At 70.9% G+C, this 14,313-nt stretch overlaps 2 protein-coding genes across 2 annotated transcripts in view; one reads left to right on the forward strand and one right to left on the reverse strand.

Moving 5' to 3' along the window:
- Positions 1 to 865, reverse strand: part of PNCK (pregnancy up-regulated nonubiquitous CaM kinase) — a 29,026-nt gene extending 28,161 nt beyond the window's left edge. Inside the window, 1 exon segment of the mRNA XM_078850331.1 lies at positions 809 to 865. The gene's annotated coding sequence lies outside the window, so the exon portion shown is untranslated.
- A 1,940-nt stretch (positions 866 to 2,805) lies between these two features.
- On the forward strand, positions 2,806 to 14,313 carry SLC6A8 (solute carrier family 6 member 8). Its single transcript, XM_078850335.1, is given in 17 exon segments — positions 2,806 to 3,605; positions 7,293 to 7,424; positions 7,543 to 7,774; positions 8,868 to 8,893; positions 8,896 to 8,999; positions 9,198 to 9,332; positions 9,604 to 9,707; positions 9,840 to 9,964; positions 10,090 to 10,202; positions 10,793 to 10,844; positions 10,847 to 10,929; positions 11,022 to 11,124; positions 12,756 to 12,856; positions 12,951 to 13,121; positions 13,725 to 13,737; positions 13,740 to 13,819; positions 13,821 to 14,313. Coding segments are annotated over 17 exon segments (1,845 nt in total). The 5' UTR covers positions 2,806 to 3,382; the 3' UTR covers positions 13,869 to 14,313.

Below are 14,313 nucleotides of genomic sequence, written 5' to 3' on the forward strand. Positions count from 1 at the left end.
AAACCCTCCCTTACACACCACATGTATCCACCCACGCAACACACAGCCAGGGTAACACAACCCCCCCATACAACCACATCTCTCCACCCCCACAACAAACAGCCAGAGTAACACAACCCCCCCATACACACCACAGCTATCCACCCACACAACACACACAGCCAGGTAACACAACCCCTCCCTTACACACCACATCTCTCCACCCACGTAACACACACAGCCAGGGTAACACAAACCCCCCCATACACACCACATCTCTCCACCCCCACAACACACAGCCAGGGTAACACAACCCCCCCATACAACCCACATCTCTCACCCACGCAACACACAGCCAGGGTAACACAACCCTCCCTTACACACCACATCTCTCCACCCACGTAACACACACAGCCAGGGTAACACAACCCCCCCATACACACCACATCTCTCCACCCCCACAACACACACAGCCAGGGTAACACAACCCCCCCCATACACACCACATCTCTCCACCCCCACAACACACACAGCAGGGTAACACAACCCCCCCCCATACACACCACAGCTATGCACCCACGCAACACACACAGCCAGGGTAACACAACCCCCCCATACAACCCACATCTCTCCCACCCACGCAACACACAGCCAAGGTAACGCAAATCCCCCCCCACCCCCGTCAGCCCATAACCCCCCCCATGCCCCACCCCCCCCCGCCAGCCCAGCACCGCCCACCTCTGCTGCATCCCCCTCCCCCCGGAGCCGGGCAGAGGACCCAGGCGTCCGGGCGCCCAGCCCCCCCCTCCCAGGGGGTTCTGGCACCTACCCGCTGGACCTGAGCCCCCTGCAGCTTCTCTCTGAATCCGTCCCTTAGTCCCCCCCCCCGCCCCTCTCTCCGCCCCCCCTCGCCCCTTCCCGGCGCGCCTCGGGCCATGTAAGGAGATTGCGGAGATCTCTGGAAGCCAACCAGAGAGACGGAGCCTGGATTTCCCCACCCGGGCTGCCCGGACGCCTGGGTTCCTTCCACAGCTCGGGGGCGAGGAGCGCGAAGGGGAGGGGGGGTTCTAGTGGTTGGGGGGTGGGGGCTGGGAGTGAGGTCTAGCCCACCAGCCCCCACTCCCCTCCCAGAGCCGGGGGGAGAACCCAGGAGTCCGGGCTCCCAGGCCCCCACCAGCCCCACTCCCCTCCAGAGCCCTGGGGAGAACCCAGGAGTCCGGGCTCCCAGGCCCCTCTCCCCTCCCAGAGCCCTGGGGAGAACCCAGGAGTCCGGGCTCCCAGGCCCCTCTCCCCTCCCAGAGCCGGGGGGAGAACCCAGGCGCCCGGGCTCCCAGCCCCCACTCCCCTCCCAGAGCCCTGGGGAGAACCCAGGAGTCCGGGCTCCCAGGCCCCTCTCCCCTCCCAGAGCCGGGGGGAGAACCCAGGCGCCCCGGGCTCCCAGCCCCCACCAGCCCCCACTCCCCTCCCAGAGCCCTGGGGAGAACCCAGGAGTCCGGGCTCCCAGGCCCCTCTCCCCTCCCAGAGCCGGGGGGAGAACCCAGGCGCCCGGGCTCCCAGCCCCCACCAGCCCCCACTCCCTCCCAGAGCCCTGGGGAGAACCCAGGAGTCCGGGCTCCCAGGCCCCTCTCCCCTCCCAGAGCCGGGGGGAGAACCAGGCGCCAGGGCTCCCAGAGCCCCGCCCCCAGCACTGCGCAGGTCGCCCCCCAGCGGGACAGGGAGCTAGACGGGCCCATCGGGTTCCCCGGGGGGAAGGGGCGTAGATGGGGAGAGAGCGGGGGGGGTTGGGGGGAGCTGTGGGGTAGGTGGGGGGGCTGTAAGCGCTGTGGGAAGTGGCCACAAGAGGGCGCCCTAATACCGCTGCTGGCCCCGCTCCGATCTCAGCAATCAGGCCACAGGCAGGGCAGGAGAACCCAGGAGTCCGGCCCCCCACTTGCTATGAGAGGATCCAGCAGGGTGGTGACGGGGGGCTCGGGATGCAGGAGCGGGGCTTTGGGCGCAGTACCGGGGGGGTGGGAGCTGGGGGGGCATCTCAGCTGGAGGGGGGAATCTGCCATCCGTACCGGCAGGAGTTGGTTTTTTTGGGGGGGTCCCAGCAGCCGGGGGGGGAGGGGCTGCGCTCTCCCAGCTGTGAGGGGGGGCGGGGGATCCCAGCAGCGGGGGGGAGGGTCTGCACTCTCCCAGCTGTGAGGGGGGGGTCCCAGCAGCGGGGGGGAGGGGCTTCGCTCTCCCGGGTGTGAGGGGGGGCGGGGGGGGTCCCAGCAGCGGGGGGGAGGGGCTTCGCTCTCCCAGCTGTGAGGGGGGGGCAGAGGGGGATCCCACCATGGGGGGGAGGGGCTTTGCTCTCCCAGCTGTGACGGTTGTCGGGGGGGGGGTCCCAGCAGCAGGGGGGAGGGGCTTTGCTCTCCCAGCTGTGACGGTTGTCGGGGGGGGTCCCAGCAGCGGGGGGAGGGGCTTTGCTCTCCCAGCTGTGACGGTTGTCGGGGGGGGGGGTCCCAGCAGCGGGGGGGAGGGGCTGCGCTCTTCCAGCTGTGAGGGGGGCGGGGTATCCCAGGAGTGAGGGGGGGTCCCGGTGGGATCCCAGCAGCGGGGCGGAGGGGCTGCGCTCTCCCAGCTGGGGGGGGCAGGGGGATCCCAGCCAGCGAGGGGGGAGGGGCTGCGCTTCTCCCCACCCCAGTCACACGCTTCTCCCGAAATAGAGGCTCCTCCCCCTGCCTGGCAGCGCGGGCTGCGGTGGGGAGAGCGGGGGGGCGGGTCCCAAGGCATGATGCTGCCCGTGACGTCACCCCCCTTGTCTGCATAAAGCCCGGGGGGGGGCGCGGACGGGGACAGACGGACCGACGGGCGGCGCCGAGACCGAGGACAGAGGGACACCAGCCTCCTCCCCCCCGCCGCAGAGACCTCGCCTCGGACCCCTCCCCCGCGCCCCGGCCCAGGGGGGGCTGCCCCGTGCCCGACCCCCCCATGAGATTTTTCAGGCTGACCTTCAAGTGCTTCGTGGATTGCTTCTGATCCCCCCCCCGCGGCTGCAGTGACCCCCCGCCTCCAGAGCACCCCCCCGGCGCCCCTCCCCCCCAGCTCGTCTCTTTGCAAGGGGGGGGAGGAGATTTTAAATTGCATCCCTTTCTTTCCCCCCCCCCCCGCCAAGACCAGATCCTGAGCCCCGCCTCGTAAGTTTGGGGAGACCTTCCTCTCCGCCCCCCTCCGCAGACCCCCGGATCCCCCCTTTGAATCCCCCCTCCAGCGCCCACAGACCCCACCGCAGCGCCCTCTCCCAGACCCGGATCTTTCCCCCCCCCCCGCACTTCCTAGATTGGGGGGGTACCGAACCCGCCCCCCCACCGGACCATGAGCAAAGGGAGCTTGCTGGGAAAACGGGGTGTACAGCGTCCCCTTGAGGGGGGTCATGTGCCAGGAGCAGGAGGAGGGGGGGCTGGTGGCGGTGTCCCGCAAAGGGGACCGGGGGGGCCCCCCTGCCGGCCCCCCCGCCGCCCGCCGCCGCCCCGCCGCCGCCCCCCCCGGGAGACCCTGGACCCGGCAGATGGATTTCATGATGTCCTGCGTGGGCTTCGCCGTGGGGCTGGGCAACGTCTGGCGCTTCCCCTACCTGTGCTACAAGAATGGCGGAGGTGAGGGGGCGGCTGGGGGGAGGGGGGCTGGAGGGGGAGAGGGGGCTGGCGGGGGGGGCTGGCTGGGGGGAGGGGGGCTGGCGGGGGGAGGGGGCAGAGGGGGCGGCGGGGGGGCTGGCGGGGGGGAGGGGGAGAGGGGGCTGGCGGGGGGGGGGGCTGGCTGGGGGAGGGGAAGGGCCGGGGGGGGGAGGTGTGTTGTGTGGGGGGGGCAATCACTGCCACCCTGGGTATCACTGCCCTGTAACTGCACGGGCAAAGTGCGGGCGGGGGGCGGGGGAGGGATGGGGGCATGCCGGATGTGGGGCTGGGCAAGGAGCGGGCAGCACAGGTGTGGGAGGGGCCTCCCCGCCCCACAAATCCCTCCTCAGCCTGTGCCCCCCCCAGCCCCTGGTCTCTGCCCTGAGCGACCCCAGCACTGCCCTGTGCCCCTCCCCCCCCCACACTCGGTCGTTCCCGCACTGTCTGTATCCCCCTGGTCCTCACCCCCACCGTCCACCCCCCTGGACACCCCCAGCTGTCAGTCAGTCTGTCTGCGTCCCCCCATCCACCCCCTCCGTCTGTCTGTCTATCCCAGGGGTGGGCAAACTTTGTGGCCTGAGGGCCACATCTGGGAAGAGAAATTGTCCGGCGTGCCATGACTGCTCACAGAATCGGGGGTTGGGGTGCAGGAGGGGGTGAGGGCTCCGGGGTGGGGCCAGAAATTAGGAGCTCAGGGTGTGGGAGGGGGTGCTGGGGCTGGGGCGGGGGAGAGGCGTCGGGGGGGGGTGAGTGCTGGGACTGAAGGTGGGAGGGAGCAGGGCTGGGGCAGGGGGTTGGGGTGTAGATGGGAGTGAGGGCTCCGGCTGGGGGTGCATGCTCTGGGGTGGGGCTAGGGATGAGGGATCAGGGCTGGGCAGGGGGTTCAGGCCAGGGTGGGGGTCAGGGGTGCAGGCTCTGGGTGGCACTTACCTCAAGCAGCTCCTGAAACAGCAGCAGGTCCCCTCTCCAGCTCCTATGCGTAGGGGCAGCCAGGGGGCTCTGCGCTCTGCCCTGTCCACAAGCACTGGCCCTGCAGCTCCCATTGGCTCTGGTTCCCAACCAATGGAGCTGCGGAGGCAGCGCTTCGGGCAGAGGCAGCATGCAGAGCCCCCTGGCTGCCCCTACACGTAGGAGCCGAGAGGGGACCTGCTGCTGCTTCCGGGAGCCGCATGGAGCAGGGCTGGACCCTGCTCCCTGGCGGGAGCTCAAGTGCCAGATTAAAACGGCTGGTGGGCCGGATCCAGCCCGGGGGCCACAGTTTGCCCCCTGCATCTATCTATCCCCATCCCACCCCCTCTATCTATCCCACGCCACCAGCCTGTCTGTCTGTCCTTCCCTCCCACAGCCCCCCCTCCAGGCCTGGTGCCCGGCTGGGTGTGCTGACAGACATCTGACACTGACTCACCGCCTGTCACACTCCCACGCGGTAACACACCCGCTGTTGCCCATTGTCGCGCTCGGCTGCCCCGGGCAGGGAACCGGGCGGGTTTCCAGGCCTCCCGCGGCCCAGGCGAGGCCGGGCCGGGCCCCGATGTGGGGCGAATCCAGCGGCTGCTCGGGAGGGTTGTGCCTGCAGCACGTGGGGCCTGTCCCGCCGCGTCGGGCTGGTTCTCCCCGAGCTGCTGGAGGGTCCGTGGGGCTGGGCTCTCGCTGGGCCTCCGCAATCGGTGCCTCTCGACGAATGATTCCTCACCCACCCCCTCAATTCACGACAAATTTCACAACGTTTAGTGAGGGACCCCAAACGACTGGTTTGGGGGCCTTTTTATTTGCCCCCGAATGTTTCATTTTACTCTGAGATAGCGCGTGCTTTTCAATTTACTGAAACCTGCCATTTTCAACCCAAAATCCACCCCCCTTCGATCCACCACAGCTGTCACGGCGTGGCCTGGTCGGCCTTGAAATGAATTTGTTCCAATCTTCTGATCTGGGATGTCACAGACTCCTGGGTCGTGCCCACTCTTGGCCCGTGCGGCCCCTGGGGGGAACCCCCATCAGCGCGGACAGCCCTTCTCGGGGGTCCAGCCCCCGCCTCCTGGAACTGCACCTCTCCAACCCTTCGCATGCCTGTCTCTGCCGTGGGCCCCCTCAGGGAGTCCCCTCGCTCTGGGGCCCCCACCCCCAGAGGGAATAAGGCCCCTCCGAGCTCCCCACCCCTAGAGGGAATAAGGCCCCTCCGAGCTCCCCACCCCTAGAGGAATAAGGCCCCCCCCAGAGCTCCCCACGCCCAGAGAGAATAATGCCCCCCTGTTCTCTAGACTGGAGTGACACTCAGCCGGCATAAAGTAGCAGGGTTTATTGAGCGTCTGAACCCAGCATAGGAAACTCTCTGGGCCTCAGGCCTGGCCCGCCTCAGCCCAGCACATCCCAGTCTCCCCTGCATCCAGCTGGGCTCTGCCTGAACCCTCTTTCCAGCCCAGAGCCCCCCGGCTTCCCCGCTGGGCATCTGATCTCACCGGCCCCAAGCCCCCCCTCTGTCCATTGTCGCCTGGTAAACAGGTTGCCAGGGTCCCCTCTCCCCTCTTCTGGCCCCTTGGCTGGACCCAGCTGGTCCGGTCACCGGGGGTCCTCCCCCCGCAGCCCACTGTCCCCCCACTGGCCAGACCCGGCTTGGGCTCCCGGTCCCCAGTCGCTGGGGTCTCCACTCTCCAGGCCATTGGCCGGGGGTCCCACGTTCCCTCGCTGGCCCTGTGTCCCCACAAACCCCCTCTCCCACCCCCTCGTTAAACCCATAACACCCAGGGAAACTGAGTCCCACCCCCTCGGCATGCAAACCACTGACAAAACCAAGAGACACCCCCCCCCCCTCGTCACAGGGAACAGTTTGAGGAAAGGTTTCAGTTAAACCCCAAGCCACTTTTGTCGATTTCCAAGCTGCCAGGAATTTTCAAGTTTCCTTTTTATCCCTAAATCAATCCCCCCCTCCCTCCCCACCTTTTGATTCACCAAAAAACGTTTTCGACTGAGAATTAATTGCCCCACCGATTTCTCAGCGCTGGCAGCTACCGGACAAATCCTTTCCTTGCCCCACTCCCTTGGCACACTGGAAGTGGCCCCGGGAGAGCTGGCCGGAGGCGGGCACAGGGGTAGCTCTGTCTCCCGCGGTCCTGGTGGCAGGTGCCCAAAGCCGCGGAAAATGATGAATTTTCAGCTGGCAGCGGGGTCTGTTTGCCAGACAAGTCCCGGCTGGCAAAGAGGGGGCGGAGGTTTCCCAGGGGAGGGGACGCAGCTTGGGGGCCCCTGGGCAGGGCCTGGGCCGGCTTCCCTCCAGCCCTGGCTGGTGCCCGCGTTTCCTGCAGGTCGAGGCGTTTGGCTTCTCATCCCAGCCACGAACCTGCCCCGCTCCTGGCCGCGTGCTCCGGGAACCTAATCCTCTTGGGAATCGGCCCACAGATCATCCTCTTACCGGGGCTTGGGGGGGGTCAGGACTCCCCGTACGGGGGGGGGGGGGGAATCCAAGTGCCAGGCTATAAATAGAGATGCCCAGGGTGACTCATGCCTGCCCATGTGAGTGAGGGCTGAGGGGCACTGGTGGGGCCGTGGAGGGGGGGCCTGGGCTAGCAGGGCCTGCGGTCGGGAGTGAGGGGCACCGGCAGGCTGGGGGGGCTGTGGGTCGGGAGTGAGGGGCACCGGCAGGCTGGGATTGACGCCCTGATTCTCCCCCCCGAGGTGTCTTTCTGATCCCCTATCTCCTCATCGCCGTGCTGGGGGGGGTCCCCATTTTCTTCCTGGAGACTTCGCTGGGGCAGTTCATGAAAGCTGGGAGCATCAACGTCTGGAACATCGCGCCCCTGTTCAAAGGTCAGCGACACCCCCACCCTGGCCAGGCAGCCCCCCCGGGTCAGAGCCGGCGCCCCCCAGAGGGGACAGGCCCCTGCCCCATTCCCAGCTCCCTCCCCCGATTTCTCCCCCCCCACAGGTCTGGGCTTCGCCTCCATGGTGATCGTGTTTTACTGCAACACCTATTACATCATGGTCCTGGCCTGGGGCTGCTACTACCTGGCCAGCTCCTTCGCGGACCCCCTGCCCTGGGCCAGCTGCGGCCACCCCTGGAACTCGCCCGCGTGCACCGAGAGCTTCCCCCCGCCCTGCACCCCCGGGAACCGCAGCTGTGAGCCCGAGGGGCGCTCGCCCGTGCTGGAGTTCTGGGAGTGAGTCCCCCCGTCCCCCCCCCGGAGACCCCCCGTCCCCTCCTGGGACCCCCTATCCCCCGCCTGAGGGGCGCTCGCCCGTGCTGGAGTTCTGGGAGTGAGTCCCCCCGTCCCCCCGGGGACCCCCTATCCCTCCGGGACCCCCCATTCCCCCACCCTGCGCCCCCCGGGAACCGCAGCTGTGAGCCCGAGGGGCGCTCGCCCGTGCTGGAGTTCTGGGAGTGAGTCCCCCCGTCCCCCCCGGGGACCCCCTATCCCTCCGGGACCCCCCCATTCCCCCACCCTGCGCCCCCGGGAACCGCAGCTGTGAGCCCGAGGGCGCTCGCCCGTGCTGGAGTTCTGGGAGTGAGTCCCCCCGTCTCCCCCCCCGGAGACCCCCCGTCCCCTCCTGGGACCCCCTATCCCCCGCCTGAGGGGTGCTCGCCCGTGCTGGAGTTCTGGGAGTGAGTCCCCCCCGTCCCGTTCCCCCCCCGGAGACCCCCCGTCCCCTCCTGGGACCCCCTATCCCCCGCCTGAGGGGCGCTCGCCCGTGCTGGAGTTCTGGGAGTGAGTCCCCCCGTCCCCCCCGGGGACCCCCCCCGTCCGCTCCTGGGACCCCCCCATTCCCCCTATCCCCCGCCCGAGGGGCGCTCGCCCGTGCTGGAGTTCTGGAGTGAGTCCCCCCGTCTCCCCCCCGGAGACCCCCCGTCCCCTCCTGGGACCCCCTATCCCCCGCCTGAGGGGTGCTCGCCCGTGCTGGAGTTCTGGGAGTGAGTCCCCCCGTCCCCCCCCGGAGACCCCCCCGTCCCCTCCTGGGACCCCCTATCCCCCGCCCGAGGGGCGCTCGCCCGTGCTGGAGTTCTGGGAGTGAGTCCCCCCGTCCCGCCCAGGGGCCGCCCCCCCCCCGGGGCCCCCTGTCCTTCTGGCCCGACCAGACAGCAAGTGTAAAAACTCAGGACATGGGGTCGGGGGGAACAGGCATCTCTATAAGACAAAGCCCCAAATGTCAGGACTGTCCCTGTAAAACTGGGCCATCTGGTCACCCCACCCCATGGGGCTGAGCTGGCAGCCCCCCCTCTCCCCCGCCCCCACACTCACGGCCCCCCCGTTGCAGGAACCGGGTGCTGCACCTGTCGAGGGGCCTGAGGTGCCGGGGGCCATCAACTGGGAGGTGACCCTCTGTCTGCTCGGGTGCTGGGTGCTCGTCTACTTCTGCGTCTGGAAGGGCGTCAAATCCACCGGGAAGGTACGGGGGGCCCTGGGGGGAGGGGAAAGTGGGGGGCTCGGGGGGGTGGGAAGCTGGGGGGGCTCGGGGTGGGTCACAGCCTGGGGGCCCCTGGGGAGAGGGGCTGCAAGAGACCCGTGGGGTACACGGGGGAGGGGCCTGGCTGTGGGGGAGGGGGCCTCAGCTGCCCCCCTGACCCGCCCCTGCCCCTGCCCGCAGATCGTCTATTTCACTGCTACATTCCCCTACGTGGTGCTGATCGTCCTTCTGATTCGGGGCGTCCTGCTCCCCGGTGCCGGCGCCGGGATCCTGTATTACCTGAAACCCGACTGGTCCAAGCTGGGATCCCCTCAGGTAACGGGGCGCCCGGACGCCTGGGTTCTCTGCCAGCTCGGGGAGGGGAGGGGAGGGGGGTCTGGTGGTTAGAGCAGGGGCCTGGGAGCCCGGACACCTGGGTTTCTCTCCCGGCTCTGGGAGGGGAGGGCAGCCTGGTGGTTAGAGCAGGGGGGCTGGAGCCCGGACGCCTGGGTTCTCTCCCGGCTCTGGGAGGGGAGGGCAGCCTGGTGGTTAGAGCAGGGGGGCTGGGAGCCCGGACGCCTGGTTCTCTCTCTCTCTTTCCACGCAGGTCTGGATCGACGCGGGGACTCAGATCTTTTTCTCTTACGCCATCGGTCTGGGCGCCCTGACAGCCCTGGGCAGCTACAACCGGTTCAACAACGACTGCTACAAGTGAGCCTGGGGGGGGGGGTCTGAGTCCCCCGGCCCCTCCCCTGCTGCTGGGATCCCCCCCAAGTTCCCCTCCAGCTGGTGTGCTGCCCCCTCCGGCCTGTCCTCTAACCCCCCCTCCTCTCCTCCCCCCAGAGATGCCATAATCCTCGCCCTGATCAACAGCGGGACGAGTTTCTTCGCGGGCTTTGTTGTATTTTCCATCTTGGGCTTCATGGCAGCGGAGCAGGGGGTCGACATCTCCAGGGTCGCAGAATCCGGTGGGTTCCACCCGGACGCCTGGGTTCTCTCCCCGGCTCTGGGAGGGGAGTGGGGGCTGGTGGGTCAGAGCAGGGGGGGCTGGGAGCCTGGATGCCTGGGTTCTATCCTGGTCTCTCTCCCCCAGGGCCTGGCCTGGCGTTCATCGCGTATCCCCGAGCTGTCACCCTGATGCCCGTCGCTCCCCTCTGGGCGGCTCTGTTCTTCATCATGCTGCTGCTACTTGGACTGGACAGCCAGGTGGGGCTGAGGCCCGGACGCCTGGGTTTCTCTCCCCGGCTCTGGGAGGGGGCTGGTGGTTAGGGCAGGGCAGGGCTGGGAGCCAGGACGCCTGGGTTCTCTCCCCGGCTCTGGGAGGGGGCTGGGGGCTGGTGGTTAGGGCAGGGCAGGGCTGGGGCCCGGACGCCTGGGTTCTCTCCCTGGCTCTGGGAGGGGGCTGGGGGCTGGTGGTTAGGGCAGGGCAGGGCTGGGAGCCAGGACGCCTGGGTTCTCTCCCTGGCTCTGGGAGGGGGCTGGGGGCTGGTGGTTAGGGCAGGGCAGGGCTGGGGCCTGGACGCCTGGGTTCTCTCCCTGGCTCTGGGAGGGGGCTGGGGGCTGGTGGTTAGGGCAGGGCAGGGCTGGGGCCCGGACGCCTGGGTTCTCTCCCTGGCTCTGGGAGGGGGCTGGGGGCTGGTGGTTAGGGCAGGGCAGGGCTGGGGCCCGGACGCCTGGGTTCTCTCCCTGGCTCTGGGAGGGGGCTGGGGGCTGGTGGTTAGGGCAGGGCAGGGCTGGGGCCCGGACCGCCTGGGTTCTCTCCCAGGGGGCTCAGAGCTGGCTGTGCTCCCCCCCAGTTTGTGGGGGTGGAGGGTTTCATTACAGGGATCCTGGACTTGCTCCCGGCAGCTGCTCGTTCCGGTTCCAGCGGGAGGTGACGGTCGCCCTGAGCTGCACCCTCTGCTTCTTCATCGACCTCTCCATGGTCACCGAGGTACGGGGGGGCTGCGGGTCGGGAAGGAGGGGCACCCCCGGCCAGCGCCCCGGGGCTCGGCCCCCGCTCACTCCTGCCCTCTCCCGCCCTAGGGGGGCATGTACGTCTTCCAGCTCTTCGACTACTACTCGGCGAGCGGCACCACGCTGCTGTGGCAGGCGTTCTGGGAGTGTGTGGTGATCGGCTGGGTGTACGGTGAGTCCCGCGCCGGCGGGCTGCGGGTCGGGAGTGAGGGGCGCCGGCGGGGCAGGGGGCTGCGGGGCGGGAGTGAGGGGCGCCGGCGGGCTAGGGGGCTGCGGGGCGGGAGTGAGGGGCGCCGGCGGGGCAGGGGGCTGCGGGGGCGGGAGTGAGGGGCGCCGGCGGGGCAGGGGGCTGCGGGGCGGGAGTGAGGGGCGCCGGCGGGGCAGGGGGCTGCGGGGCGGGAGTGAGGGGCGCCGGCGGGCTAGGGGGCTGCGGGGCGGGAGTGAGGGGCGCCGGCGGGCAGGGGGGCTGCGGGGCGGGAGTGAGGGGCGCCGGCGGGCTAGGGGGCTGCGGGGCGGGAGTGAGGGGCGCCGGCGGGGCAGGGGGCTGCGGGGCGGGAGTGAGGGGCGCCGGCGGGGCAGGGGGCTGCGGGGCGGAGTGAGGGGCGCCGGCGGGGCAGGGGGCTGCGGGGCGGGAGTGAGGGACGCCGGCGGGGCAGGGGGCTGCGGGGCGGGAGTGAGGGGCGCCGGCGGGGCTGGGGGCTGCGGGGCGGGAGTGAGGGGCGCCGGCGGGGCAGGGGGCTGCGGGGCGGGAGTGAGGGGCGCCGGCGGGCTAGGGGGCTGCGGGGCGGGAGTGAGGGGCGCCGGCGGGGCAGGGGGCTGCGGGGCGGGAGTGAGGGGGCGCCGGCGGGGCAGGGGGCTGCGGGGCGGGAGTGAGGGGGCGCCGGCGGGGCTGGGGGCTGCGGGGCGGGAGTGAGGGGCGCCGGCGGGGCAGGGGGCTGCGGGGCGGGAGTGAGGGGCGCCGGCGGGCTAGGGGGCTGCGGGGCGGGAGTGAGGGGCGCCGGCGGGCAGGGGGCTGCGGGGCGGGAGTGAGGGGCGCCGGCGGGGCAGGGGGCTGCGGGGCGGGAGTGAGGGGCGCCGGCGGGGCAGGGGGCTGCGGGGCGGGAGTGAGGGGCGCCGGCGGGGCAGGGGGCTGCGGGGCGGAGTGAGGGGCGCCGGCGGCTAGGGGGCTGCGGGGCGGGAGTGAGGGGCGCCGGCGGGGCAGGGGGCTGCGGGGCGGGAGTGAGGGGCGCCGGCGGGCTAGGGGGCTGCGGGGCGGGAGTGAGGGGCGCCGGCGGGGCAGGGGGCTGCGGGGCGGGAGTGAGGGGCGCCGGCGGGGCAGGGGGCTGCGGGGCGGGAGTGAGGGGCGCCGGCGGGGCTGGGGGCTGCGGGGCGGGAGTGAGGGGCGCCGGCGGGGCAGGGGGCTGCGGGTCGGGAGTGAGGGGCGCCGGCGGGCTAGGGGGCTGCGGGGCGGGAGTGAGGGGCGCCGGCGGGGCTGGGGGCTGCGGGGCGGGAGTGAGGGGCGCCGGCGGGGCAGGGGGCTGCGGGTCGGGAGTGAGGGGCGCCGGCGGGCTAGGGGGCTGCGGGGCGGGAGTGAGGGGCGCCGGCGGGGCTGGGGGCTGCGGGGCGGGAGTGAGGGGCGCCGGCGGGGCAGGGGCTGCGGGGCGGGAGTGAGGGGCGCCGGCGGGGGGCAGATCTGGGTTCAGCAGGCAGGATGCCGGGATTGATGGGCCCATGGCTGTGACGTGGGGGGCAGCAGGCAGGGGCTGGGGGTCGGCTGCGGGGGAGGAGGGCGTATGTGGGTCTCTCTCACCCATTGCCTCCCAGGGGCTGATCGGTTCATGGACGACATCGCCTGCATGATCGGCTACCGGCCCTTCCCCTGGATGAAATGGTGCTGGATGGTCCTGACGCCCCTCATCTGCCTGGTACGGGCCTGGGCGGGGGGGCCCGGACTCCTGGGTTCTCTCCCTGGCGGGAGCCGGGCTCCACTCCGCGTTTTTAACCTCCCGCCTCCCGCAGGGCATTTTCCTCTTCAACGTTGCCTATTACAAGCCGCTGATCTACAACCAGACCTACGTGTACCCCTGGTGGGGCGAGGCCATCGGCTGGGCCTTCGCCCTCAGCTCCATGCTCTGCCTGCCACTCACCGCCCTCTACAAGCTCCTCCGCGCCCAGGGGACCCTGGCTGAGGTGAGCCCGGGGGTCGCTGCCCCGCTCCGGGAGAGGAGGGGGGGGGGAGCCCGGGGGTCGCTGCCCCGCTCCGGGAGAGGAGGGGGGGGGAGCCCGGGGGTCGCTGCCCCGCTCCGGGAGAGGAGGGGGGGGGGAGCCCGGGGGTCGCTGCCCCGCTCCGGGAGAGGAGGGGGGGGGGAGCCCGGGGGGAGCTGCCCCGCTCCGGGAGAGGAGGGGGGGGGGAGCCCGGGCGCCGGGGGTCGCTGCCCCGCTCCGGGAGAGGAGGGGGGGGAGCCCGGGGGTCGCTGCCCCGCTCCGGGAGAGGAGGGTGGGGGGAGCCCGGGCACCGGGGGTCGCTGCCCCGCTCCGGGAGGAGGGGGGGGGGGGGGGGAGCCCAGGGGTCGCTGCCCCGCTCCGGGAGAGGAGGGGGGGGGGAGCCCGGGGGTCGCTGCCCCGCTCCGGGAGAGGAGGGGGGGGGAAGCCCGGGGGTCGCTGCCCCGCTCCGGGAGAGGAGGGGGGGGAAGCCCGGGCGCCGGGGGTCGCTGCCCCGCTCCGGGAGAGGAGGGGGGCAGCGGGGGTGCCGGACGCCTGGGTTCGATGACCCCTCTCTCTCCCTGCCCCCAGCGCTGGCAGGACCTGACCAGCCCGTCTGGGGGCTGCACCACCTGGAATACAAACCGCCCGAGGGGGACGGGAGGGCGCTGACGACGCTGAGCCCCGGCGCCGGAGGACGTGGGGAAAGTCGTGATCCTGGAGAGCGTCATGTGACTGCGAGCGGCCCCCCTCCCTCCAATCACACAGCCGCTCTGTGGGGGGGGGGGCAGGACCCCTGAACCAGCCCCCACAAGCCCGGACGCCTGGGTTCTCTCCCTGGCTCGGGCAGGGGAATGGGGTCTAGGGGTGAGAGTGGGGGGCTGGGAGCCCGGACACCTGGGTTCTCTGGGAGGGGGCACCCCACACGCCACAGAGCCAGCATAACACCCCCCAGCCGGCGAACCCAGGCGTCCCTGCCCCGCCCCCAGCCCTTGAACATAGATTATATTTTGCACATTTTGTATCGAGAGCTATAGGGAGATGGGGGGGGGGTAATTGCGGGGCCTGTTCAAAGCACTAACGAGCCGCAGCGTCGAGGCCGGGTGTCGCGCGGGGACCCGGCGGGCAGGTTTGCACAGGACAAAGTGTGTGTGTGTCTGGGGGGGGGGGTGTCCCCATC

The sequence above is a fragment of the Lepidochelys kempii genome, chromosome 23 (genome assembly GCF_965140285.1).
Source record: "Lepidochelys kempii isolate rLepKem1 chromosome 23, rLepKem1.hap1, whole genome shotgun sequence".
NCBI lineage: Eukaryota > Metazoa > Chordata > Testudines > Cheloniidae > Lepidochelys > Lepidochelys kempii.